Source organism: Argentina anserina, chromosome 1, assembly GCF_933775445.1.
Source record: "Argentina anserina chromosome 1, drPotAnse1.1, whole genome shotgun sequence".
In the NCBI taxonomy this organism is placed as follows: Eukaryota; Viridiplantae; Streptophyta; class Magnoliopsida; order Rosales; family Rosaceae; genus Argentina; species Argentina anserina.
This window is the reverse complement of record NC_065872.1, coordinates 2,473,173-2,500,891: the sequence shown is the minus strand read 5'-3', so window position 1 is coordinate 2,500,891 and position 27,719 is coordinate 2,473,173. Positions and strand designations below refer to the sequence as shown.

The window sequence follows — 27,719 nt, the reverse complement described above, 5'->3', positions numbered from 1 at the left end:
TGATATGATAGTGTTTGATAATTTCTCGTTCGTTGTGTACAATTTTGACGTTGATGATTTTTGGACATTATCAATCAACGATATTGGCAAAGTTGGTAGTGTTGGTGTTTATGTACGTAGAGGGCCTTGCTTCAATTATCAATCAAGATCAAGCAGTAGGAGATCGAGAAGATACACAACTAACTTGTGTAAGATGGATTAACCCACTTCACACTTGAACTAAAATGCGGGCCTCTATTCCATATGACCATATCACCAATGTTAACGATACGCTCTTTAAAATGCTAAACATCGAAATTATTCGCCCTACACTTGGCTACCGTAACCCTAAATCGCCACTTTAGGGTCAAGTTATGCCTAAAAGCCCACTACATGCATCATTAACCATGCATGGGTAGTTTGGTAGTTTTAATGGTCACACACTATTTGCCTCTATAAATAGGTATCTCCTCTTCACAACAAGATAAGTCTTCACTCCCACCTTTCTCCTACCTAACTCTATATATCTATCTTTGTAGCTGACTTAGACATTAGAGCGTTGAAGGCTAGCCAACCCGGTCTTCACCCTGTAACGTCGTGCGTTCATGATTTACAAGAGACGGAGAGCTACATAGGTTCGTCGAAATTCTCCCGCTGGAATCCCAACGTAACATTTGGCGCTAGAAAGAGAGTCCTCAGTAGTCACCCTCAAAGCTCACAGTGAGCAACTCCACCATTTGGCTGGAATTTCTAGATATCTTTCTTTTCCACTGAAATTCTGGGTTTTCACCCTTTGTGAGTGTCATACGATTGTACTCTATTGATTCTCATATGCTAAACAACTCCAATCAAACTACTTTCTACCTCTGGGTTTTCTAATTTGAGGAAAATATAAAGAGAGAGAAACTAGATATGGCATGTTTTTCTCCTCTATAGAGGTGGCAAATAGGCCTAAAAGCCCGAGCCCGAGCCGGCTCGAGTCCGTTATTGTAATGGGCCGGGCCGATATATTTTGGCCCATGGACCCGGCACGGCCTGAGCCCGTTTCTAGCCCGAGCACAATAAATTCATGAGCCAGGGCCGTTAAACACATAATTCTATATTATTTATATAAATATTTAAACAATTATCATTTTTTAACTTGAATATTATAGTTTTTTAATTAAAATTTCTTGAATATTTCATTATTTTAACTACAATATTTCAAAAATATTATCAAATTAGTGAATAAAACGTTATTGTTTTGACATGCGTAACGTTTTAGAAATAAGATTATGAAATGTGTTCTAGTTTCTTATTTATTTTACTATTATAAAATAGTTATATAAAATATATATTCTAAACACATAATATTTTTTATTTTAATTATGTCATATAATACTAATGGACCGAGCCAACACGCTTTCTGACACTGGCCCGAATTTGGGCCCGTCCCGAAATGAGCTTAGATCGTGAGCTGGATCGGACTTAATATTTAAATAAATAAGTTGACTCGAGCATAGTTTTTACCGGCTTAAAATGTTTAATGCTCCTCCATGGTTGGTTTACAAAAAAAGGAAAAATCGGGGTTCCTCTTTATCTTCTGTCATCTGCAAAGACATTCGAGGATATCTCTCTCCTTCTTCATCAATAATGATCTCTAACACTACTCAGCGGCTTGCCAAGGTTTTTGTTTCACCACAACACCCAAACTACAACAAATAACAAGCTTCTGGGTTCATCAAATTTCTAAACTGCAAGATAAGGAAAGGAACCTAGGTTCATCTCCGACAATACCCACGCGTCCCCAGATTCGAAGAGCTCGACACCACCAACATGTTTCTCCGCCAGAGAATCATCTTCTTGGGCTCTCAGGTGGATGACATCCAAATCACATCAAACAAACCTCTGAGTTCTTCAAATTGAGGACATAGAAGAAGAATTTTTAGATTGGGGATAAAGACAGCAGGTCTAGTCCGGTGGCCCTTCCCTGGATATCACTTACTCGGAGCTCTCTCCAGCCGGAACACTCTTCCTTTCTCCCGGCTAGAACCAGGTCCTCCTGTCTGAAACTTCGCATCTGGAGTTGCCAATCCGGCTCTTGCTGCCCCAGCCATGCCTTGCTCTGGCCGCACCTCGCCCAGCTGCTCTCTCCTGGCTTAACACTAATCCAGGACAACTCGCCCAGTTTATGTGAGAACTATAAGTTCATGGGCATCTTGGAATCACCACCTCTCAATAGCTGGGAACAGAATTGGTTTTTTTAATTTTGTTTAGTTATTTGCTTCGCGAATATGACGAGAAAACTAATGAAGGGCCGAGTCAAAGGTCACAAGTCAATGGGATGTTACTGACTTGCAGTCAACAAGACATTATCCTCTCCCATTTTTATCAAACTATATTTCCTAACCGCCGAACATATCTCCTCTCGGCACCCACGTATATATATATATAATTTTTTCTTTTCTTTTTGATTCATACTTCATCACTATGGCGTCACCGTCTCCATTATTTGGTTCTATACTATATCTTGGGCTTATGACTTCTTGGACATCTATCTATGTGCCCAGACATTTATATATTTTCCCGGTGAGGTACAACCGTACAACTACCAGCAGAACGCTTTCTTATATGAGCAAAATCATGAGCTTTGTCGAGACTCAATGGTCAACATGGAGTCTCATACATTAACTTCATTCTTTATATATTATTTACGACATCTTCAAGGGTCTCCGGTACGCTTCTTTTTACACTCTTGAATCTTGATTACGTTATCGCCATATACCTTTTCCATTACGCCGTATATGCTACATCATTCTTGGGCATACTTGTTATATGTACACATACTAGGGTAGCTAAGTGGTAATGCCTCATGGTCATGCCACACGGTAACGCCTCCAGGCTAACACCTAAAAGGCTACACCTTATAGCTACCCATATACTTATTTCCTACGACATATCACCGTGCATACTCTATATGTTTGTCGTATGTAACGGTTTTGTTTTATTGCTTGTGTCGGTCTCCTTAAATGATTATTGGCTACCCTTATTGGTTATTTACGCTAAACGGTAAACTTAACGGTAACGCCTCAGGGCTAACACTTAACACTTAAAATGGTAATCCTAGGTCACTCGTTAGATCCATGGATGCCCAGACTGCTAGTCAGCCTCCAAGCCTAGCACTGGGATCCTAGGTTACTCGCCACCATGACCTGGATACTTGGGGACTTATGTGTCTCACCCATCACACGATCTCATCATGCATTACATGCATACCCGTCATGCCAACCGGGACGAGTCCCCAACTGCTCAACTTAGCTCCAAGGAACTACGTTTGGTTTGATCTCATGCATGGGTACGTAGGCACTTTAGCACTCACCTAGAAACAACCACGTGTCACACACATCCCCGTATGATCCATCGGATCCCGTCGCCACATGATCCCCTAGATCACCTCTCCACATGACCCCCAGATTTCGTCGCCATATGATCCCCTAGATCACATCGCATGATCCCCCAGATCTCGTCGCCATATGATCCCCCGAATCATGACCACACATGTCGGCACATCGTACACGCCACCACATGTTCCTCCGAATTGTAACATTCGCCCCTATGTCTTGACTTCGGTTCTCCCGAAACTATACTTGTCTCCTCATACGATCTCTCCGAGACCTTGCATCTTTACGCCTGGTCCATCCCTCTCTTGCATGCACAACACCATGACATGGAGACCGGGGGACTTATACTTCATCATGCCGCACATACTCACCATGCATCACGTGCATACTCACCTCAGTTACATGTTAATCATGATTCGCCATCACATGTCCCACATACATGGCATACGTTACACTCATCATTGTATTATCCCTTCAGTCATCTTTGACCCATCGGTTAGAGCTTGTGGCTACCAACCATGTGACAACCCAGGTCCTTCCCTTCTCTCGCATGGGGACTTGGGGGACAGGTAGTGCCATCGTTAGTGATCCGACACTCTTACAGGCTCACACTCCCGATGTTTTATTTAATAAAATCTCCACCCAAGAGAGTCTCTTGACCAGAGACTTTGGGGACTTGAAGATACGCCCCTTAAAGGGCTAAACATTGGAATTATTCGCCTTAGCCCTAAATCGCCACTTTATGGTCCAGTTATGTCCAAAAGCCCACTACATGCATTATTAGTCTTGCACGGGCAGTTTGGTAATCTTAGTGGTCACACACTTTACCTCTATAAATAGATCTCTACTCTCCACAATAAGGTAAGTCTTCACTCCCACATTTCTCCTACCTCACACTACATGTCTATCTTTGTAGCTAACTTAGGCATCAGAGTGTTGAAGGTCGGCTAACCCGGTCTTCACCCCGTAATGCCAAACGTTAATGATTTACAAGTGACAAATAGCTTCATTGGTTTGCCGAAATCCTGACGTAACAACCAGTTATCATATTCTCAACTGGTGATTGATATATCTTGTTAATTATTTGATGGTCTTTGAAACATTATTGTTAGTTATGTACAGTTAGTGATGATCAACTTTTTATAAGAATCTAGCAATTCAAGATATTAGTGTTGATTGTCTTAGTACGCAGTGTTGATATTTATGTGGAGACGTACCCTCACTGATCAAGAACAGCGTAAGAGTAGTGAAGAAGATGAATCCACTCATTAGTCTCATGCTTAAAAACTTATTTTAGCATTATTACAACTGTATTTTATATGATAGAAGGCTCTTATATGAAAATAATGATGTGTTAAGCGTTAGATTCTACTCATTCTAGTATCTAACCTAACGGAAACGTCTATTTCAAGAAAGAATAATAATAATAGCTAGTAGAATCTGAGTATTTCGATCACCTAGTCCTAAAAACCTGGTATACATGATAACTTTGTCATTTCTTTGGCAAATAATGATCGATCAAAAAGATAATATTCATCATTGTCTGCGAAAAATTCATTCTCATCATAACCTTTGCATTTTGAATTACATGAGCAGATGAGCTCTTCCACATGAGTATGAAAATGAATTTGATGTTTATCTTCCCTTGCTCAACTTCAAGCTAGCCCCATTTTCAATATGAATTTGCAGAATTTGAGTGGCAAGAAATGATCGATCTTACACTAATCAAAGTGAGAGTCTGAGTTCCAAATCTACTTCTTGAGATTCGCTTGATTCAGAATTCTGGCTGCTTGAGCCCATCAAATTACTTCTGTGTTTTTTGATCTTCTTCGGATGAAAATCCTACATATAAGCATGAACATCAAGAAAAAATTAGTTAGGTTACGTCCACACGTAAGAAAAAGTAGTGTCCCCGGACCACGCACCAAAGGGACTTTTTTGGTCGAAAGAGACTTCATTAGAAAAAGGAAAACAAGCCCAGAAACAGGGAACTACAACAGAGAGGAGAAAAACAACCACAGCCAAAAAAGAAGCTGCAGCAAGCCGAGCAACAAACCACAAAAGAAACAAGAAACAGGAACAAAGAAACACAGAGAGATCTTCCTCATCGAGGCCCCGGCAGGCCATCACTCCTGAGCACATGAATAAGGGAGGACGGTGGCTGGTTATAGCTCGATACTGATATATATACGTATGGGTATAGCAATATAAACTGAACAGAACTATAGGAAATCCAAAGTGATTTGCTTTATATTTGAGATGAAAGGCATGCGTATATTTTAATAATCAAGTACCTCCAGTACTAATGCAGGTGGATTTAGGAGGTGTCTAGTAGTGATCCTTGGTTGCACGAACTGTTGTGTCGGCTCTAACATGGCATTGCTGGCTTCCCATCTGCTGGTTTTAGCAGAACTTGGATCAGATATGATGCTATATAAGTTTCGCAAAACCCTTTATTGAATGAAGCATGCAAAATATATACGAGTAAGAAATCAAACCTTGGTGTTGTACTATTTAGATGAGAAGAATCACCATATTTCATGTTTGCTCTTTGATCATATTCACCAAGTCCCATCTATATATATCAATACCACCATAGATAATAGATCAGTTAGAAAGACCTCAAGACTCGTACAGATATAACGAGTACTCAGATTCGAACAAAAATCACTATTTCAGACCGTCTCAATTTCTAGATAGGGTTTGGAGCCAACAGATGAATTACTACTTATATTTGACAACTAATTAATATATACCTCAAGAAACATCCTTTCTAATCTTTTAGATAATTTCCATTTATGTACAAAACGGTTAAAAATTTAGCATGAAGTGAAAGCATTGATGACTGATGAATCATCCGAAATAAATAGGTGCAGATAATGATTGGAAAAATGGATAAATTACAAATATATGTGCGCAAGGTGAATCAAGGACAACAAATTAGAACCGAAATTTGATTTTAAGATTCAATTGGAAAGAAAAGAACGAAAAACACAATCTACTTTCTGTCTTAATTTCCTTGTGAATTATGGAAGTAATTGATTTCGAACTTTCATTTGAAAACATACCATGGTGTTGGGTTGGAAGCCATATGAGACTGAGGGAGATGAAGAGGACTGCGAAGTAGCGAAAGACGATGAATAAGTTGCTGCTTGCACTCTGGTATCCTCCACCTGCTGCTGCACGTACGTACAATAAATCATGACCAAAATCAACACACGTTATAGTCAAAGGAGAGAGCTAGACAGATCGATAGATAGAGAGATGTTAATGAACATACGTTAGTGATGAAATTATTAGTAGGGTAAGGATTCATGTATCCCATTTGGCCATGTAATCTGATCTTCTCTAATTGAGCAACTCCGAGCCCTCTCTGCGGTTGCTTCGGCTTGTCCGAGTTACCCTTCTTCCCCTTCCTTGATGAACTAGAAGACGATCCTCCTCCTCTCTCGTTTCCCATGTTTGGCTCCCCAAAATAACTGCTCCCCATCTTCTTCTTAACTAACGTTTCAGAAGAAAGGTCAGAGAATACACAGAGAGATTGACACTGAGAGATATGAGATCGAGCTCTTTGTTTTTTTTTTTTAGTTTGAGCAAATCCCAGACTTTGTGGCAAATATTGCAGAGGGTAGCTAGCTGTAGGTAGCAGAGAGGAAGAGCTGAGAATTGAAATGAGAGATCTCCAAATAGCGTTTTTAAACCTGTTGCGGAAGCCCCAGTAATAATTGCATCGCTGGATCAGATTGTGTGTAGATTCTAATGTTGTATATGCTTAGATTTTATGCTCTTTTTTCTCTTTTGCCTTAATTTTAGAACTTCCATATTCAAAAATATCGCTTCAATATTCTAATAGTGACGATAATAATTGTTATAGATTAGTTACCTTATAAACAATTACATTCTCCCTTTAGATGTGTGGACTTTAGAGACTACCCACTTGAAAACGATTGTCTTTGATTTAAAGTGTTAAAATAATTGGATTTATACAACAAACAGGAACGACCCCACGCGCTCTAACTCATACTGCTTTGTCTGCAATTTTTATTTCTTCCACAATAATCTTATGAAAAATATGCAGATTCCCACATTCTTTTTTCTCAACATATTTCCTTCAAAATAATAAGCTGATTTCTTTTCTTTTTTTTTGAATAAAAAAAAAGCTATTTTCTTTTTTATGATCATGAATTACACAATGTCTTCATGCAAATGCATATATTTAGGATAGAAATCTGTCCGGTATGTATGTATGTATGTATCTGGTTGAACATAGAAACCTACCCATAATTTAATTTCATCAGATATACAGATTGATTGATGCTGATTAATAGTGCTAGCTAGACTAATCCTAAAGTGGGTTCCACCTTTGCCTGTGATTTCCGGTGCTTCCATGATCAAATTTAATTTGTCTCTGAGCTTACACAGTATGCCCTAAAAGCCCCAGCTGTAACATTCTTTTAGCAACGTTTTAAGAAAGGAAAAAAGTATTCGATTAAGTATACTATATGAACATTATGAAGTTGGACCAAATCACCATTTAAATTTCGGATTCTAGAAATCTTCTTGCAGCTTCATGGGGATTGTAATTGTCTACTGGGAATTCAATGGAATATATATATATATATATAATATTACATATTTGCATCTCAAGAAGATACCCTGTTTTATATCTAGTTGTGGATCTTTCTTTACAAGCTATAAGTGGGGAAAAATCTGCTCAATTTGAATTTTATCTATCAAATTCAAATAGTTTCTTAAAGGGATGAATTAATGGTAAAACTTATGAAGTTAATTACAGGAGGATTTGGCCAGAAGATTTGTGATAAATTCGATTAGATGTAATGATGTATGGATACTTCTGTTGTGAATAGCCAAGGAACAAATCTAATTGAGCTGTTCCACGCATGATCGGTGGCCTGTGGGTCATATTTTATGAGTTGTTCTGTGGTGGAAAGTTAGAATGCTCCAATGCTTAAACAGACATGTGAACTCATGCAATTACCCTTTAAACCCCATATATCTCAAACCATGTCATAATCATATTTGTTAAACTTCGTGGGTAATGAGCAGCAGTTTAATTATAAAATATAAATTGGATTATAGGTGTTTGACTTGTTTCAAGAGCAGTATATATACTAATCGATCAATGTTTGGATTTATTAACAGACCTAGATAGTATGGAAGCTAGCTTTTGCAAGTACAGAATTTCGATCGACCCTAATTATATCTTCACCAATTTATCAAGTCTCGGTACGTATATTATGCAACCTAGCTTACCACTAAAACCGTAATCGATCGATCTCTTACTAATCACACTGTAAATTTTAAAGATGTATATAGCGCTGTTTGGCTCAACTACTACAGTTAATGTTCAAATTGTTGAGGTTATAGTTTAGCGGGATGTCTAATTAATTTGGTCTGTTAGTCGATCAACTGAGAAATTCTCAGTTGCAAATGACAGTGCCTTCAACTCGTCAAGGCGTGTACTCATTATATACACAGGTAAAAGGTTATTTTCTTTCAATTCCAGTGTTATAATTTCAAGCTATATATCCAAAGTCAAGCATGCTTGCAATTGTTGGCTCCCATGGTAAAGAACCCTAATCATATCTAGGGTTTCCATAATGTGATAGAGAATCTAGATGCGCGAAACATAAAACAATGATTCAAAAGTTGAAAACGGTTCAAATTCAACACCTGGCTCCTTGCTTATTAATCTGTTCATATTATTGTGGTGTACATACAACAAATTAAACCAGATGCATAAATCAAAACAGTCGACAATATCCCATGCTTGAAGCTTCCTGCGAAGAATGCCTTATTAATGTCGATCATGTTAAATAATACAATATACAATAAGAGCGTTACTAAGTAGACTACGTTTAGTTTACATTAAACCATTCAACGTACTGCATTTGTAAATTAAAAAAAAACCCATGTCGTGTATTATATGATTCAGAACAGATTATATATATAAGCATAAAAAAAAAACTGGTTTGGTATGTGGTTTCTGGGGTGGCCACCAAATTCATACTGTGCCATGTGTATCGTATTCCTCAGGCACTGACGTACGTATACGCCATTTCTATAAGGTCCATAAGTCCTAACCTAAATTCGTAAACACACATAAAAGAAAGCCATGCTTTTTATCGAGAATGACAGTATATACATTATAAATTAGTACTTATATATGAGTGTATAGGAAATTAAAGTGTTCAAAGTTTTAACTAAAATAGAAACTAAATTGATCAAAATTGAGATGCACGAAAAAAAAAACAATTATCACGACATATTTTTAACTGAATCTCTTCTGAATTAACTACATTGAAACATTCTTCAGTTAATTTTTCATCTCAAACAATGAAGGTATGAAGCCCAAGTGATGATGAACTCGGTACGTATTAGAAATACGAAATCGACAGAAGATCTAGCATCTAACTATCCACATTACTCTCAGTTAATATCTAACGTCTCCAACAGCTTCATCTTCAAATAGCTAGCCTGGCATGGACAGCTTGCTTAAGGCTAGGGATAGGAACCATGAACCTTTATAACTTCCCTTCGTGCAAATGGTGCAATCAAGACCCATGCTCACTTTTAACCCAAAAAAAAAAAGACCCATGCTCACTGTTTCTTAACGTCAAAATTGCTTTTAACATTTTGCAAAAGCATCCTAAATGGCTAAATTGGATGATCTTGTCATTTTCGCGCATCACGGTCTGATTCGTTCTACTTTTTTGGGTTAGAAAACAAAAATGTTGTGGCATGACTGCATGAGTAACTATTATGTGTAAAAAACTAAAAAAGGGATTCGACTATTAATAAAGTACGTACTTTGTGGAAGAAAAACAGGAGGAATATGATAATAGGGTTCGATTTGATGACTGACGGGTTGCAGTAGTTAATAGCTATTGTAATATATGGAATCATCAAATGAAAATAGTTTAAGACGTCAAAGCAAAGTGGAGAAAGATGCAGGGAATATATGATATGTACTGTAGATTTAGGGCACATGCAAGCTTCATTACAGAGTGGATTACTCCACACGATTTGCAAAGCAAAATCAAAAGCAAAGAAAAATAATTTCTCAAAACCTCTTGGAAGACGCTGTGTTTGTTTCTGAAGGACCATGAAAACATGAAAAGAAGCTTGGCTAGCTAAGCCAAATCAACCATCCACCATTTCCATATCATCCAAATCAGCCACAAATCCTATATTATATGAGATTCCCAGATTAAATATGATTCATATACAACACACGGGGATCTCGCATCAGACTTAGCTTTGTTATGTATGGTTAAGAGGGGTTAAGGTAATGAATTATAGGAGAGAGGGATGGTGTGCGTACCGCGTACGTGTGTATGTGTGGGATCGATCGATTACAGACCCTTTCTGATTGGGGTACTTAATTAAAGAAATGAAATTAAAGGATCGTTAAGGATTTCTTGAATAAAGTTCGATCAACATCATCTCACTACCTCGCTACCATGCATGGTTCCATGATCTTTTATGCATTTATCCGTTGACCATCAATACTAACTCCAAAGCAAGTACTTCTGTATAAATGTACGTATGTTCATGATAGCATAACTGCATTACTTTGATTCGAAAATAATGCAATTAGCCTTGCCTGGAATGATTCAATCCATCAAAAAATACCATGTCTGGATTGTTACACGCATTATACGTATCGATCGAACTTCAAGAGCTATAGGTGAATTAATAATATATTCTTAATTAGTATCTATCTCTCTCTTCGATCAAGCCCATAGCGTATCGAAATCTTGAAAGAGAGCTATTTGCATGCATTATCACTGTGAAAGGTCATCCACAATACTGCATGTGAGATCGCCAAATACTGATATACAGGCAATTGATCGAATTGAAAAGGCTTGTGGTCTCTGCTCGTGTTTTATATATTGATGCCCTAGCTGGTGACCCTGTATCTGTAGGTATCTTAAATTAACCTGCATGAATGCATGATTGAGCTAAAGAAATCAACCTTGTTGATAACTAGATCTCTCATATATATTAGCAATGAAGGCCAATGCTGAACTAATTATATATGATGCCCATGAATCCATGTTAAGCATGGATGGGAGATTCTCTTGTAATTTTTATTCAAAACAAATGTGCAACAAGTGTACTCTAAAAGAATAATTTGTATAACTGGGAACTATAAATGTAGGCACATGTGGAGATGCTACTAAATTCAACACTTGGCCTCTTTTAGATTATGCATGTCATGCAAGAATTAATTCTGTCTTTAAAAACAAAAATAGACGCAAGGACCTACTCATGACTTGGAAATGAAACACACTAATCTTTTAGACAATGCATATGTTTCCCTTCATTGTCTCCCTAATCTTTTGAAAACACAAATCACAAAACCAACATCCCTAGTACTGCTCAGATGATCTAACTTGGATATCATTTCTGATCTTGTTTGATTTAAAACTCCCACTTTGATTGCCCTAATCTTCACTTGAATTATCGATCATAATGCACAATATGTATCTGGTCCTCAAATTTTTTTCTTCATTGTTTATATGTAGATAGCTTTCTCCCAAATCCAAAGTTGTTAATTTATAAACTTCACAACTTTCAGTGGTACGTCATATATATACATATATATATAGCCCTTCTTGGCTGTGGAGGTCCGCACTAAGATTTTGGTGCGGATTTCCATCTTTTTACTACTTTTTGATCAAATTTTCTCATCTCTACCGTCTCGTATCTATATAATATTGTGTAGATCATCTCTGCACAATTTCAGCCAATTTGGTAATCGTTAAGGCCCTCAAAATTGCGTTTTTCTGTTAAAAATATGAACGGTAACGGTTTGACAGAATTCGGTCCGTCCATTTGTTATTCGATTTTGAGGGCCTTAACGATTACCAAATTGGCTGAAATTTTGCAGAGATGATCTACACAATATTATCTAGATACTAAACGGTGGAGATGAGAAAATTCGATCAAAAAGTGGTAAAAAGATCGAAATCCGCACCAAAATCATTGGTGCGGACCTCCGCATTTGAGAAAATCCGTATATATATATATATATATATATATATATATATATATATATATATATACATACTAACACCTAAGATAATGTTATGTAAAGTTATTGGAGTATCAACAAAATTACCGATACAGTACCCATCACCGATTGTGTGATCGATCACATGTAGTTTTACAGGTATAAATTCTTATAAATTAGTATATATATGATTCACATTGAGAACTACATCTTGATTATATAAGCACTGATGTCATCTCCCTGATGAAAGTATTAGTTATATAGCTCCACACATGCTCACATAGTTGTTTTATGTTGGTGTTTGATGAATCTATGGAATTTGCTCTTACATATGCTGCCATATATAGCTACCCAACAATATAAATCCCAACTTGTTTTTGTATAAAACTAGCTTTTGGTTTTCTCTGCATGCATGCATGTGGTCATATTGCCATTTTATATAATCTTAAGCTAGCTTTCGTTTTTGTGGCACCATTCCACCGTTGTGAAGATGCTCCAGGCCTCCAGCTACTGCCTACCAGTAAGTCTTAGCAGTATAGTTGAGCATCTGATGGTTAAGAAAGTATTGAACTCGAAACCCAGATCGGACTTCATTGGAGAAGGACCGTGCCGTATACATACTATTATACTGATCACATTCTACTTGATCGATCAGTAGTACCAAGACATTTGAATAGAGACTTAGACAGTTATGACACTACTTTTAAAAACATGTTTCACCACTTTACATCTTGTATGAGATTGTACGTACGTGATCAACTTGCACCCTTGGAAAAACGGATGTTAATACATATATACACTTCTCAAAACAAAATAATATCAGACCACTAAAAGATCAAAGTACGTACGTGTTATTCCTCAACACAATTCCTTTGTTCCATCAACGTGGAGGTTCCATTATGAGAAAATATGAAAGAAACCCGATCGATCACAGTCGATCGCATACGACGAGGGTTCTATTCAAACAACAACCCCTGAACAAATTAAAACCATGTTTATTAACTGTATTTACATAAACCTTCACCCTAACTTGGAAACTATTCAAACTAATGAGTCGGGTTTCTGTCATCGGATATTTCCTTCTTCACCTTCACCCCAAATGCGACAGTTTGGGCCTATAAACAGAGGCTGTCAGACTATCATCAACTCTCTACCCGGCCCAGAATAGCCCAATTGAAAGCTGATGAAGAAATTGGAATTCTGCCTAATCTAGGAGGAAGCAGAAACAGTGGCACAGAAAGATAAGGATTTAAAGCCCCACCTTTCATTTTCCTACTCCTTACCAGTAATAACCATTCAACCCAAGCACCAAGTATATATGAGCTTCACACACTCGTAGCCTCTTTGGGATTATCCAAACAACACTTTTTTTTAACTCAGTTTTTGGTTAAAGGTACAAACTTTGACTTCATCTGCTTTCTGGGTTCTCTGAATTGTGCAGCTTTATGTGTTTGGATAAGTTTGCTGTAATGGGTTTTAGATTATGGTGCTTTTGAATAGTGAAAGCTGGTTTCTTTGTTTGCTGTGTTTGTAGTTTTCTTGGTTCTTATGCTATCTGTTTGCTTAGTTTTAAGGTTTATAGTGTCTGTGCAGTGTAGTTTAAATGCTGTTTTTGTTTCTTCGTATGAGTTTTAATGATGGTTTTGAGTTTGAGGTATTGGGTTTGGGTTGCTGCTATGCTTAGTATTGAATCATGTGGAATGCATAAGTTGTTCAAGTCTAGTTAGCTGTGGACTGTGTGTGGCAATGTAATTAGCTGACTGGTGGATTACTGTGAGAATTTGATTTTAAATGACCGGCTTCTGCTTGGTATGCAAGTGTAAGATGAGTGATTCTGGGCACATGTAGCTTATTTGCACACTGAAAGTTTGAAACTATGTGGGCAATGGGGTTTCTATGTGTCAATCTAGATAAGCTCCAACTGCAAACGCGCGAATTATTGTTCTTTGATATGATGCATTTCTACTTACTCCAAGATGACCTTTTTTCCCCCTATTAATCGTCAATTTGATAACCTCTGCAGGTGAGCGAGGGATGAAGTAATTGTGTTAACAGCAGAATCAACTTCCACAACTTGATTCGATATGACGCCTGTAGTTCCATATTCCATAAGCAATGTCTCAGTTTTTCCTGGAACTGCCTTTACCTCAAGAAAGACCAATTCTCTAACGAAATTCAATTTTACTAGGAAATCTGCTAGACATACTTTATCCCCCCAGAGTTTTCTTTTACCCTTTTCGGCCTCTATTAGATTGTTTCCATTATACAACAACAGATGCCCTGTTCCTCATAGATCAACCTATGTGGTATCTGCCACTGGAACCGATGTAGCAGTGGAGCAACCAGACTCGGCTGCTGCAGAAGCTTCGACTGAATCGGATGCAGCTGAAACTGTTGGAAAATCTTCCAACTCTGATGTAAGTTCCAGTCCATCTCAAGCAAGGCGTGCAAGACCAGGTAGGCAAAGTGAAATGTCACCTGTTAAGAATGAGGAGCTGGTTCCTGGTGCAACATTTACAGGGAAAGTGAGATCAATTCAGCCATTTGGTGCTTTCATTGATTTTGGAGCTTTCACAGATGGCCTGGTACATGTTTCGCAGTTGAGTGATACTTATGTAAAAGATGTAGGAAGTGTTGTTTCTGTGGGGCAAGAGGTGAAGGTGACATTAGTTGAAGCCAATATGGAGACTAAGCGGATTTCTCTCACTATGCGTGAAGGGAAAGATCCTTCGTCCAGTAGTGATAGGGGTGGATCTGACAGAAGAGGTGGTCCGAAGAAAGGAGAGAGGAAAAATGAGGGGAGAAAAAGTTCAAAATTTTCCAAGGGGCAGAACCTAGTGGGCACGGTGAAGAATTTGGTCAGGGCTGGTGCTTTTATCTCACTTCCTGAAGGGGAGGAAGGTTTCTTGCCTCAGTCGGAGGAAGCTGATGAAGGTTTTGCAAGCATGATGGGGGAGACCTCTCTGGAGGTTGGTCAAGAAATTAATGTCCGTGTCTTGCGTATTAGTAGAGGACAAGTAACCTTGACAATGAAGTTAGAAGAAGATGTTCAGAAGTCAGAGTCCCAGATTACTCAAGGAGTGATCCACACAGCAACAAATCCATTTCTCGTGGCGTTTCGCCAAAACAAGGATATTGCCGCCTTTTTGGATGAAAGAGAGAAAGTAGAGAAAGCAACCAAAGAAACTTCGACTCCAAAGAGTACGGAAAAATCAACACAGGAAGTGCTGGACAAACAAGTAAGCAGTGATGAGCAGAGTCTTGGCGTCCCTGCTTCCATGGATGAAAGTACTGAAAATGATGGTGCTCCATTAGAGGTAGTTGATGCAGGAGCCAGTGGAGTAGATGATGAGTCAAGCCTAGAGGACGAGGAGACCATTATTTCTAGTTCAACGGAAACTCTAGAAACTATAGATGGTGTGGTCCAAGACCTACAACAAGAAGAGGGGAGTTCCAAAATCGTGGCTCCTGAAGAAAGTATATCTACCACAGATTCTACTGAGCAGGAGTCTCCTTCAACGGACGGAGTGGAAAATGATGCAAATTCAGATATGTCTGGTGAAATAGTTGATCAAGCGTTGCCATCAGATGACACAAAACCCGAAGACGTTATAGAGAGTAAAGTAGACGACACAATAGCAAAAGATGAGCCGCAATTAGAACCACCTACTTGGGAGAGTGAAAGTCCTTCAACTCCACTATCTGAAGATGAAGAAGTGCAACCAGCTCCTGATACTAGTGGGAGTATCACCAGCCCAGATGTACAACCAGATCTTGCTTCTCCTCAAGAGACAAAAGGTTCATAACAAGGTTCTTTCTTTGGTTTTGTTTTTCCCATTTTTTCTAGATTCAAGAGTGTCTGTAATGGTAACAAAAAATATGACACTTAGTTACTGCATGCACTTCGTGACCAAAGACCCAATTACAATATGCTATGTTTTGCTCTTGCTGTATAATTTGAACAATTTTCCACTGTATAATGAGCCACAAAGCCAACCTAATCACTTTGAGGTGACTAAAGGTTGATTTGCTTGGTCATTTTGCTGAATATATTGCATTTCAAAACGTTGTGGATCAAATCAGGTAATTACTGATGACCTGAAAACTCAGGGCATGATGTCCTTAATATCATTTGCATCAATACATAACCCATTTCTTAGGCGATTGAAATTGACTACTGAAGTATGAGGATCTAGAGTTAATTTTTAGGGTTTGGATGAACTTAGGATATAAGGAGCCATGGTTCTGAATCTGATGATTGAACTTCTCTATTAATGTTTATCCACACCCACACATAACAGACATGGTAAGTAGTTTCATGCTACAGACAATTTCTGCTCCCCAGTCCCCAGATATTTATTTCTTTTATAAAAAATTATTGTTTAGTGTTACCATGAGATTCAATCTCTAGCTGTATGATATTGTTGCTGGTGAGCACGGATAAAATCTTCAATAGATACCTAAATTAAGTTATGAAGTTGTTCTGTCAGGTATATAGTAAGCCGAATAAGTTGATTACATCTGCCTCTAATTTTTTATATTTTGGATTACAGCAACCATATCACCAGCTCTTGTAAAACAGTTGCGTGACGAGTCGGGAGCTGGAATGATGGACTGCAAAAAGGCTTTGTCGGAGTGTGGAGGAGACATTGTCAAAGCCCAGGAGTTCCTTAGAAAGAAAGGCTTAGCAAGTGCAGATAAGAAAGCCAGTAGAGTCACTGCTGAAGGGAGAATAGGTTCATATATTCACGATAGCAGAATTGGTATCTTACTGGAGGTAAACTGCGAGACAGATTTTGTTTCCCGGGGTGATATTTTCAAAGAGCTGGTCGAGGATCTAGCCATGCAAACAGCTGCATGCCCTCAAGTACAGTATGTTACTACAGAAGATGTTCCTGAAGAGTTTGTAAAGAAGGAAAGAGAGATTGAGATGCAGAAAGAAGATCTTATGTCAAAGCCAGAGCAGATTAGATCAAAGATAGTTGACGGGAGGATCAAGAAGAGGCTTGATGAGCTGGCATTGCTTGAGCAGCCCTACATCAAGAATGATAAGGTGGTGGTGAAGGACTGGGTGAAGCAAACTATTGCAACCATTGGGGAAAACATAAAGGTCAAGAGGTTTGTACGTTTCAATCTGGGAGAAGGCTTGGAAAAACGGAGTCAGGATTTTGCAGCTGAAGTGGCTGCCCAAACTGCAGCAAAGAAGGTCCCCGCAGCAGGGAAAGAACAGCCTGCTGCAGTTGAAACAAAGGAGCCAGTTCAGAAGTAAGCAATTTTTTACCATGTTCACGCGTTTAACATGTTCGCATGCTAAGGAATTCTTTATGTACATTTTGTGAATGTGACCTATATTCAACACCTATTACAGGGCACCAACTGTAGCTGTCTCTGCTGCTTTGGTTAAACAACTAAGGGATGAAACTGGAGCGGGAATGATGGACTGCAAGAAAGCTCTCGCTGAAACTGGAGGGGATATAGAGAAGGCACAAGAGTACCTCAGAAAGAAGGGTCTTTCTTCTGCTGAAAAGAAATCCAGTCGGCTTGCTGCTGAAGGCAGGATAGGATCTTATATTCATGACGCTCGCATTGGAGTTCTGATTGAAGTCAACTGTGAGACTGACTTTGTTGGTCGAAGTGGAAAATTCAAGGAATTGGTTGATGACCTGGCAATGCAAGTTGTGGCCTGCCCTCAGGTGCAATTTGTATCCATCGAAGACATTCCAGAGAGCACTGTAAAAAAGGAAAAAGAGATTGAGATGCAGAGGGAGGACCTTCTGTTGAAACCTGAAAACATTAGGGAGAAGATCGTGGAGGGAAGGATCTCAAAGAGGCTTGGGGAGCTTGCTCTGTTGGAGCAACCTTTTATCAAAGACGATAATATATTGGTGAAGGATCTTGTGAAGCAGACTGTTGCTGCTCTTGGGGAAAACATAAAAGTTCGAAGGTTTGTTAGGTTCACTCTTGGGGAGACAGTCGAGGGCATTAAATCTGAAGCGTAAGACGAGAACAATCATCAACTTAGCATCAAGCGCAGAGGTGGTTGCACTTATTTTAGACGGGGAAGTGAGATGATTGTTTCCAGTTTTGGTTTTAGCATGGATCTCTTATGTTGGAAATGACCGGTGCAATACCCTGTAAAAGCTACATGTTTTTTTGTCATCTGTTTTTTGAGAGGGAAGCGAGGCATTAAGCATCTCTGCTTTAGTCTTTATTTGCTACGCCATGGTGGAACTGTATCTCTTGTTTTTTTTTTATCTGAAAATTATAGCTCGTAAATTAATTCATAGGCCGTCCTCTGTGACGTTTTGGAGGTTTGATGGTATATGTCAAAATTGTGATGCTAATGATTCCTTATTGAATAATACGAGTTTTACGTCGTCAAAATGAACTGGCTTTTGTCTGACAGAAAATTTTCCTATGTGAACTAGGAATTCACCTGTAAGCGAGGGAGGATCGGCGACCAGTGTACGTGAAAGAGCGTACATTTTGCAATCTAGCTCCATCATCATAGGCTCTTGTTTTCCTTGGTACCCTCATCCATCTCCTATTCTCTGTACGTGTATTCCATTGTATTTGTATACAAAATGACATATCAACAACGCGAAGCACAAGTTTTCAATGGATCTTCCATTAGTCCCGGCATTGTTGAGTGTGATCGAGTCAATCGGTAATGCTTAGTCTTTCTCAATTGAAACCCAAACTTAGGTTTAAGTCTCCTTTAGTTGATTCCACAATGTAACTATATCCACAATACCCTATGTCATTTGATGAAATTGTTTCAAGAATCTCCTCTTCCGGAGGCTCTACATTGTCACTGACATCTGCTCTCATAACTAATACGAAATTATTAATTACGAAAACTTTGTTTTTACACACTATAGCTGTTCATACCTTATGCTTTGCTGGAAACCTCGAGACTTGAAGCCGACCCAATTCCTCTGATGAAAGCCAGCGGCACTAGATGATTGAATACTGCTAAAACTAGGTAGTCTTCTTGATGCAAAGTGGGATCGGCAGACAAGATAACTTGTGGAACCATATAGGGATGAAAATGGTCTTCTCTTCGGAATTCGTACTTTAGGGGAGGAAGATGAATTGCCTCTATGTCTGCTCTGAAAAGGTTTCGCAAAGTTATATGATAAGTAACCTCCACTAGTTCGTGTGCGTATACATTGTTTAGATCAATGAAATTCTTAGAAGATTTGCGTGTTGAGGCCAACCATCCATGGTTAGAGCCGCCGATGCCGATGTAGTCTTGATTCTCTTGAATATCACTATTAGGAATCGGTGGTACGGTTAACACGATGTTGCTGTACATTTTTCTCTCTGGAATGCTGTATAGTATAGGCTGGTTGTTGGATTGACGAGGAATCATGAGCATGGGAAGTGCCTGTTGCTTAGGCCAACGTCGCGTTGTGTGGTTAACTGGGTATAGTAACTAGCAAGAGAACACCTTTCTTTCGAAACTGGGGAAAAGCGAACATGGTCAATGGGTTCCATCAACTTATCCAGAATCAAAAACACAGCGTCTGTAGGAAGACTTGTCAATTTTACTACTGATGAACCTGTTGATGATATTAATTGTTGCAGAGATTCGTGACTTTGTTTGGCATCGTCATCGTCATGGAGAAGTTCCTCCATTATTTTCCGCCTTTTCTTCCTAATCTGTTTGGCATCACGATCATGTTCTTGCCCAGAGACTTCACTGTTTCGGCTTCAACGTTGGCGACATTATTCCCGACTCTCTTACATTTTCTGTATCGACGTACGAGATCATGCTTTAGCCTCTCCTGTCTCTCAACTGGTCTCTCTGCATATCCGCATTATCGTCTCTTTCTTCTCGAAGGTGGTTTAGCTTTTCCTTGGTCACCATCTCCATTCCCATATCGGTTTTGCTAACATACAAACGCTAAACTTCGTGTTTAAGTGGTGTGAAATCTTAGGACGCTCAACAGAGATGTTGAAATTCTAGCTAAACAAATCCTTCTGTACATATATTCATAAGCTCTTGGCTGGAATCCTAAATTCCAACGGAGAGTTTCTCCACTTCAGCTAGGAAAAGGATATATTTATTTTGTGCTGACCTCATTCCGTATAAATAAACATATTAATTAGTAGGGGACTTGATCAAATCTCATATTAACTAACTAGATGATCAAACTCCAATGTAGAGTGGAAGACAAATTTTTGCTTGGTCTGCATATGAACCCCCACATTCACAGTAATCTTCTCCAAGGCCTCAATTTGAGCTTCTTGCAGCGAATAGGTCTTGACTTAAGCGGGGAAAGGCATCAATTTTTATCTTCGTTTCATTTAATCACAACTGTAAAAGTTCCGGGGTGATCCCTGAGCATAGTTACAGTGAAAGAGAATGTGAAAACAAAGGGATTGCATGCATTAGAATCTTACTCGACTATTATTACTAATGGTTGTATCCTAGGAGAAAGCCAATAGATTCTTGATGAAAGCAAAACAGGTTCCTACCTTAACATTCAGTGTATATTTTTCACCCATAATACACCATGCATGTGCTTAATCTACGGACCATGCTTACTCTTGGGAACAAATCGCCACAAGTCCACAGCTATATCCACATCTCGTTTCTTATGAAACTTGTATGTTTGAGGTAAATCATATCGAAGCTGAAAGCAAGGGAGACAGCAGAGTAAATTTAATATCATTTCAACACAGAGCATGCTCATTCATGAACACATTAAACAGATAGTTTGGTATGTAATTTTTGCCTTTCAGATACTATATGATGGCATGACTTATCATCTAGAAGTCACAGCATGAGGATTCTTAAGTAATGTGAGAAGCTATCTTTACCCACCTGACATATAACCTCAGCACTGGTAGCATTGAACTGCTGCAAGGCTGCCCTTTTCACATGCTGCAATGACCAAAACAGATCTCATCACCAGATGTACTAGCAGTAAATAATCTTTCCAACTTTGCAAAACACTTACATCTCTTGTGGAGGTTTTATGTAAGGAATAAACAGCTTGAGAAGCAACCTGACAAAGGACAAAAAGTATGAGGGACACATATATCAGAACAACTGAGATCAAAGAGCTTCAATATAACTCGACAAAACCACTAATGATTACAGAAAACTGTTACTTTAAAGATGCATTGTGTTAAAAAAATAATAATAATAAAGGTAGTCAGAGATCAGTCCCTGCGTTTACCTTCAGAGCCACAGAGAGAAAATCCATGTCAGCACCCTTTTGCCGAGTTCCAAATGGAGGATTCATTATAACGGTATCAACAACTTCAGCTAAGAATCAAGACAATTAGACGATGAAAAATTCAGAAGCAAATGCCTGCTGAATACTAAAGACTAAAGAGAGGTGTTCTAGTACCTCTCCATCCTAAGCTCTTGATGTTGCATTGAATATAATCTATGTCCAACTGCAGAAATACCAACAGAAACAAGGCATTAGCTTCCCCAAGGCACATATGATTCAATTGTTGACCCCATGATATTAGACGCCTCAAGCAACAGAATGGCTGGAGTTTTTTTATTCTTAAAATACCATTATATGGAGGAAACATAGACACAAACATATAAAACCAGAACCATATAAGTTCGCAAAGTATAAACAATCCATTGTATAAGCATTTTAAGGCATATATAGCTTTAGAGACTAAAACCACTAAAGAAATAAAGAAATTGATTAGACCTCAAGTTCCTCAGCATTTAGTGAAGCTAATTCAAGAGATTCTGGATCAACGTCAATGCCAATCACATGTCTGTGAAACAGTGAATGTAAGTAAGTATTCAATCAGCCATCAGAATGAAGTATTCTTACAAAGATTTACAAACTCTACACTTACAACTAGAGGAGGTTAGGGTACTAATGTAGAACAGTAGAAGCAGCTAAAAAAGTAACAATGAGGAACAAACTAAGGAAAGGGAAAGATGCTACTCACTCTGCACCCAAGAGTCCAGCTGCCACCCCCAATGTACCACAACCACAGCCAAAATCCGCCACAACCTTGTCACACACATCCCCAAATGAATTCTCTGCCTGAACCCATCAAAAACCATGTAAGGCTCAGCTCATAGTTATAAAGATATGTGCTTTACTCACTAAGCTATTTGATTCTCATTAGTACTCTATACCCAATTTCAGCATAAGCCCAAAGACAAGAATTGATATAAAGTATAGAGCTTTATTTGATGAAAAAGAGAACAAGGAGACATACAGTGTAAAGCATGCGAGCTGCAATGTGGGCTCCGGTTGGGTATTGTTCCAGCTCCACCTGCAACCAAGAATATGCAGTTAACACCATTACTTTGAACTATTTGAGAGATAAAAGAGTCATATGAGAGAGAGAGAGAGAGTCACAGAGTGATTGACCTTTGGGTTTGGGAACTGTTGGAGACTACCTAGGAGGCTTTCGAGCTGCTTCAGCTTCATGTTGGGAGTCCTTTGTCGAAACACCCAGAATCAAAGAATCTTCAAAGGTTGTGTTTCTACTTCCTCTTTTGTTCCTCTTATTTTCAACCCTATAATTATATAACGGGCACGGGTCTGGATATTTCGGACCCTATCCAGGCCCAACTCTTACTTTCTACTCAAGTCAGTCAAGTGCTCAGTTGAGGTCATTTACCATGGTTTCAATGCTTTCCTCCGGCTATCTTTTACTTACAGATGACCTACATTGCGATGCTGAGAATGCACAGCTGCATTTTCACTCTGGGAACGTTGAAGATGAGGTTTAATTCGTATGGAAAAAGACCAACTACTCGACGGAGTCTCTCGATTGATTGTCATGCAAGATTACAAGTCAAAATACAAACGAGACGTGTTGGAAGAACGAGAAGAGCGAGAGGCTTGGATCAACTAGAGTGGCAATAAAAGGACATTGCATCCGGATGAGGATATTGCAGATAAGAGAAGATGAAGCGCGCGCGCACCTCATAGTATTGTTCTAAAAGCACTTTGGCAGAAGGAGATATGTACATCAGATAGGACTTTCAGACTGTCATTAAAACAGTTTTCAAGCCATTTTCATACACAACAGACTAGGTTGGCAGCCAACTATAAGAATACGACTTGAAAAAGGAGAGCAGGAATTAAACTAGACACGTTTACAATACCAATCTTCCTATTAGTTTGTTACCCTAGATATTTAATATGCAGAAGCAAAGTTATGCTGACAACAGCTGCCTCCGCCTTATGAGCGATTCAGAGCACATCTTGTGAGCTACTCAGGTGCCACCTTGGTCGCTGATAACAGCTACCTCCAACATCACTTTGTTTAGAGTTTCCAATCAGGATGATGATGATACTAATTACTGTTTTTGCACTTCTGCATGGCCCTTGGAGCTGTGACAAAAAAGAACAAAACCATGACTCCTAGTTAATGATTTTATTAAAGCTACCGGCCAAGTAAAATTGACTGCACATTTCAAGTATGGGAATTATCAAGGCTTAAACCAAAATAAACTTTTTCTGTACTTTTATCACTAAACCAAGTTCACAAAAGGTAGTAATGTGGAAACACTAACAGTTTTAAGAACCTATAACATGAAGATGAAAAAGAAGTTTAAATTGCTTAATGGCTCAATGACATAGATCACAGAGAATGAAACTACAGAACATACCTAGCCCTATAGCTTCTGAACTCTTCATAATCCTCATCCTTCTACATGAGTCAGTGAACATCCTGCAAGAACAAGCAATCATATGAAACGATGCAATCATTGGCTTGTAGGTTTCCACACAGCTTATGGAAAGCTATAAACTTATGCTTAGGTGTAGTGAAAATGTCAGTGCTCCATGCTACGACGTGGGTAAATAAATGAATTGCAATTACATCACTGTAGCATATTCTATTAGATAATTAACCTCCTTTGGATAGCTATAATTTAGAAGTAGCATAACTATTACCAAGGAAAACAGATCAGATAATCTACAAATCTATGGTGTCAAAATAGTCAACACTTACTGCCAGGGAACATCACCAACTAGCATCCAATCACCATCCTTGTCTTCATAGGTGAGGACGTATTCAGCACCATGGAGAAGATCCATTAAACGACTCTCGCTCATTCCATCTTGACTTGAAATTCCATGTGGGCCGCATTGACCTGAACAAGTCTCATTTTTCAGTGACAAAGCTCTTTAATCTGATTATGGTGCCAACATTTAGAATAAAACATTGCCAATCCAGGATAAAAGAAAAGGGGATGCACCTTTTGCCTTTATGTTTTTTTTATATAGATTCAGGTGTGCAAGCATGTAAATATGTGTGGTCAGTGCGGACGTCACTACCAAAGAAGCGAACCAAGTGAGAACAATAGCAGATAACTGAGACTGTAGCAGACCTAACCCAATAGGCCGACTCTAGGAAATTAGACACACACAAATATAATATGTATCACTTTACTAATTCTAAATAAGTTTCTGCAAATAGACCCAGAAAAATTTCAATTAACATCAGCAGTGAATCATTAGAAAGTCCAGTGAAATAGCATTAAGTAATTGAGGTTGTTGGTTACTCTGGTTCCATTGGAATTCAAAAGACATCTGCAAAGAACTACTACATTTATACATAGTATGTATCCTAGATTCCTAGTGCACAAGTATTACAGTACTTCACCTAAATTCTAAGATATGAATCCTTATGTATACTTAACCGTAAGGGCATCCAAACTTTTCCCCAACTTTTTTCATTCATTTTCAGTCCCAACTTTCTTCCAAATGAATGCAAACCATAAGGTACTACTAGACCTTTTTAAGGGACAGAGAGATTGGCAACAAATATAGAAGTTCAGCAGAAAATGATGAGTTAAAACGAGAATTTACCAATAGTAAAGCAGCTGAACATTTTTTCCAATGCTAATGATAGATCCACATAGCTGCCATAGGTTTTGAGATCGACTTTCCTCAGGTATGGGGCACCATCCATGCTGACCTTGATATAAAGACACCCTGCTCCCATCTTGCCTTCTGCTTCACCATCTTTTTTGGTAGGAATGGATGCCATTGAATTCTTCCGGAATGAACGGATTGGTGGCCATCCAACTACCTGAGCCCTGACACACATGACATGAGAGAAGATCACATTTTGCTATCAATGTCTCAGTAAAGAGTCACTATGGCTGCAGCCTGCAGCCCTGCAATCTATGACTAATACATACAAGCTTACAATTTCATTCTAAAGATCTAGACTCAGCTTTACATATGCCAAAGTCTTACTGGTGTGGAACAGATCTGGAAACATGCATGCAAGGAGAAGGGGTTTACAATTTAAAGGTGGTATCTTGACATAAATAACCCAGTAATTTCAAACATGGAAAATAAGTGAAACGATTTACATACAGTAATCATTTGGAAGGAAATATATGTAAATCGAATTTCATAACAACCAGCATAACAACCAGTCTGTCAAAAAAGAAAGAGCATGCAAAGCCAGAAATTTGTTCATTCAACAATCCAATTAGATGAAAGGCTTCTTTAGATAACAATAAATGACAACCTACTCTGAAATAGCATGAACTAAAATAGAGAACACATCAAGAACTCAGTGTTAAAGACCTTAGAAAGAGAAGCAACACCACAATTCAACACCCAAAAGACATTAAATCATATATAGAAAGAAGAAATTGAAGTAGAAAATAAGCTACTTACTTTGCAGCAGGAGCAGAAACCTGAGCCTTCTTCTCATGCAATGGGTTAGGAGACAGTGGCACACCATCTTTCACAGCAGAGATTGGTTGACTCTTACACTCAGACCCAGCAAGACCTTTGCCACCATTAAGACCTCTAGGAGAAACCAGGTTACCACCTTTACCCAAATCAGCCTCAGATCCACCAGTCCCAGAGAACACCCACTTCCCTGAAGCTCCATCAATGGCGTCAGAGAACACCCTCTTGGCTCCAGAAACAGAGTGCTTAAGCAGAGGCAGTGAAAACCCAGTTCTGTCCTCCAAAGCAACACCACTATCTCTCTCAGGGGACTCAGAGCCAGGCAAGCCCAGCCTGAGCTCAGTGGCTTTGAGGTTCAAAGCAGCAGAAGCAGCTCCTCCCTTGTTGGACTTGTCAGAGGCTTCAAGAGACTCTGATAAGCCTATGTAATCATGCTCCAAGGACATAGACATTAAGGTTTCTTCAAGACCACCCAGAAAAGCATTAACAGAGGAACAGGAGACAGAACAGGAGCTTTAGTTTCAGTTTGCAAAACTAAATGTGAGAGGTTATGGTGTTGTTGGGTGAAGAAGAAGAAGAAGATTCTTTGGGGTTTTGCTACTCTCCTTTGTTTCTTTATGCACCACACTCTGTGTCTCTCTGTAGCACTCTGTAATCTCAGAGATTAATTATAAAAATAAAATAAAAACAAGTAAAATGTGAGGGAAAATTCTAAAACAAAATTGCATTGCCTTTAGATTTTTATAAATATTTCTCTTTTTTTTAAAGAAAAGGAAAGGTGACTGATATTTGTCTATAACCCTTTTTGTGGGCAACAAGTCCGACAGTGCAGAAAGTCCTCCGGCCAGGTTCCCAGTTAGGCTATATTTATATATTTCCAATGCCAATTAAAATGACAAAAGAAAAGGACTAGAAATTTTGATGTTTGGTTATTTGTTTATATGAGAATATGAGATGAACGTGTAGATAGGGAAATGACGAGAAGAGGGAATCGTTGTTGGCAGATTTGGTGTTTGCAATGTTGGAGGGAAAAGGATAAGTCAAGGGAAAGTGAGGAAATTTTGAGAAAGCTGACATGAATTTCCCAATGGGAATCAAAATTAAAGGGAAAAACGGCAGTTTGAGATACACAATGAACAGTGTGGCTTGATCTGCTCTCTGTTGTTTGCTTGCCCGTAGTATACTTGAATTTGCCGGAGAGTTTATAGAAATTAAAGTCTTTTAGATCGAACTCACGTACACGATCATAAAATGATAATGTTATTAACTTATCGCGTCCTAATATTATAAGAAGTACGATAAGATTTGATAAAATCACAGAAGTTGCACTAACAAAACATCCCCATTTCTGACCAAAATATTCGTCCTATCGTGCACCATCGTAAAACTTGCATATTTGAATCCCAATTTTAGTGGAATTTTCATGAAGAGGAAATTATGGATTGATTCCGATTTTCCGTCAATCAAACTCAACTAGTGGCCAAATAAGTGGAATGGCACTAGAGCTCGCACGGCAATAAAGAGATGGGTTGGTGGGGGACAAACCCAGTTAAATTATGGAGGAATGAATTAGAGATTAAACCCAGCGAAAAAAAGATTTCACTGTAGAACATTTAGGCATCAATATGTTGATCTTACTTAAGGCCAAGATGATTA

At 38.7% G+C, this 27,719-nt stretch overlaps 4 protein-coding genes across 7 annotated transcripts; 1 reads left to right on the top strand and 3 right to left on the bottom strand.

Annotated features, from left to right (window-relative positions):
• Positions 1-4,904: 4,904 nt before the first annotated feature.
• Positions 4,905-6,927, bottom strand: LOC126795733 (protein SPEAR1-like). 3 transcript variants are annotated; one of them, XM_050522503.1, is made up of 5 exons: positions 6,640-6,927; positions 6,428-6,538; positions 5,858-5,934; positions 5,654-5,756; positions 4,905-5,201 (listed from the first exon to the last, which is right to left on the bottom strand). In XM_050522503.1, exons 1-5 carry the CDS (start codon positions 6,847-6,849, stop codon positions 5,085-5,087), a joined length of 618 nt encoding a protein of 205 aa, XP_050378460.1. In that variant the 5' UTR covers positions 6,850-6,927; the 3' UTR covers positions 4,905-5,084. The 3 variants fall into 3 exon arrangements, with proteins under 3 accessions (XP_050378460.1, XP_050378464.1, XP_050378469.1); XM_050522507.1 differs by having other exon boundaries at positions 5,654-5,753; XM_050522512.1 differs by having other exon boundaries at positions 6,428-6,535.
• A 6,688-nt stretch (positions 6,928-13,615) lies between these two features.
• LOC126787646 (polyprotein of EF-Ts, chloroplastic) lies at positions 13,616-18,698 on the top strand. Its single transcript, XM_050513536.1, has 4 exons — positions 13,616-13,792; positions 14,423-16,197; positions 16,953-17,664; positions 17,768-18,698. Exons 2-4 carry the CDS (start codon positions 14,484-14,486, stop codon positions 18,396-18,398), a joined length of 3,057 nt encoding a protein of 1,018 aa, XP_050369493.1. The 5' UTR covers positions 13,616-13,792; positions 14,423-14,483; the 3' UTR covers positions 18,399-18,698.
• Positions 18,699-20,366: 1,668 nt separating this feature from the next.
• LOC126792854 (uncharacterized) lies at positions 20,367-22,883 on the bottom strand. 2 transcript variants are annotated; one of them, XR_007671962.1, is made up of 10 exons: positions 22,767-22,883; positions 22,612-22,668; positions 22,336-22,433; positions 22,086-22,155; positions 21,765-21,813; positions 21,591-21,679; positions 21,369-21,416; positions 21,233-21,292; positions 20,884-21,041; positions 20,367-20,745 (listed from the first exon to the last, which is right to left on the bottom strand). XR_007671962.1 is itself a non-coding variant. In XM_050519349.1 (9 exons), the coding sequence occupies exons 1-9, from the start codon at positions 22,824-22,826 to the stop codon at positions 20,937-20,939; spliced, it is 636 nt and encodes a 211-aa protein (XP_050375306.1). In that variant the 5' UTR covers positions 22,827-22,883; the 3' UTR covers positions 20,755-20,936. The 2 variants fall into 2 exon arrangements, 1 of the variants encoding a protein (XP_050375306.1); XM_050519349.1 differs by lacking the exon at positions 20,367-20,745 and having other exon boundaries at positions 20,755-21,041.
• Positions 22,884-23,407: 524 nt separating this feature from the next.
• Positions 23,408-26,649, bottom strand: LOC126787111 (auxin-responsive protein IAA27). Its single transcript, XM_050513068.1, has 5 exons — positions 26,046-26,649; positions 25,221-25,450; positions 24,361-24,502; positions 24,017-24,078; positions 23,408-23,738 (listed from the first exon to the last, which is right to left on the bottom strand). Exons 1-5 carry the CDS (start codon positions 26,513-26,515, stop codon positions 23,701-23,703), a joined length of 942 nt encoding a protein of 313 aa, XP_050369025.1. The 5' UTR covers positions 26,516-26,649; the 3' UTR covers positions 23,408-23,700.
• Positions 26,650-27,719: the final 1,070 nt, after the last annotated feature.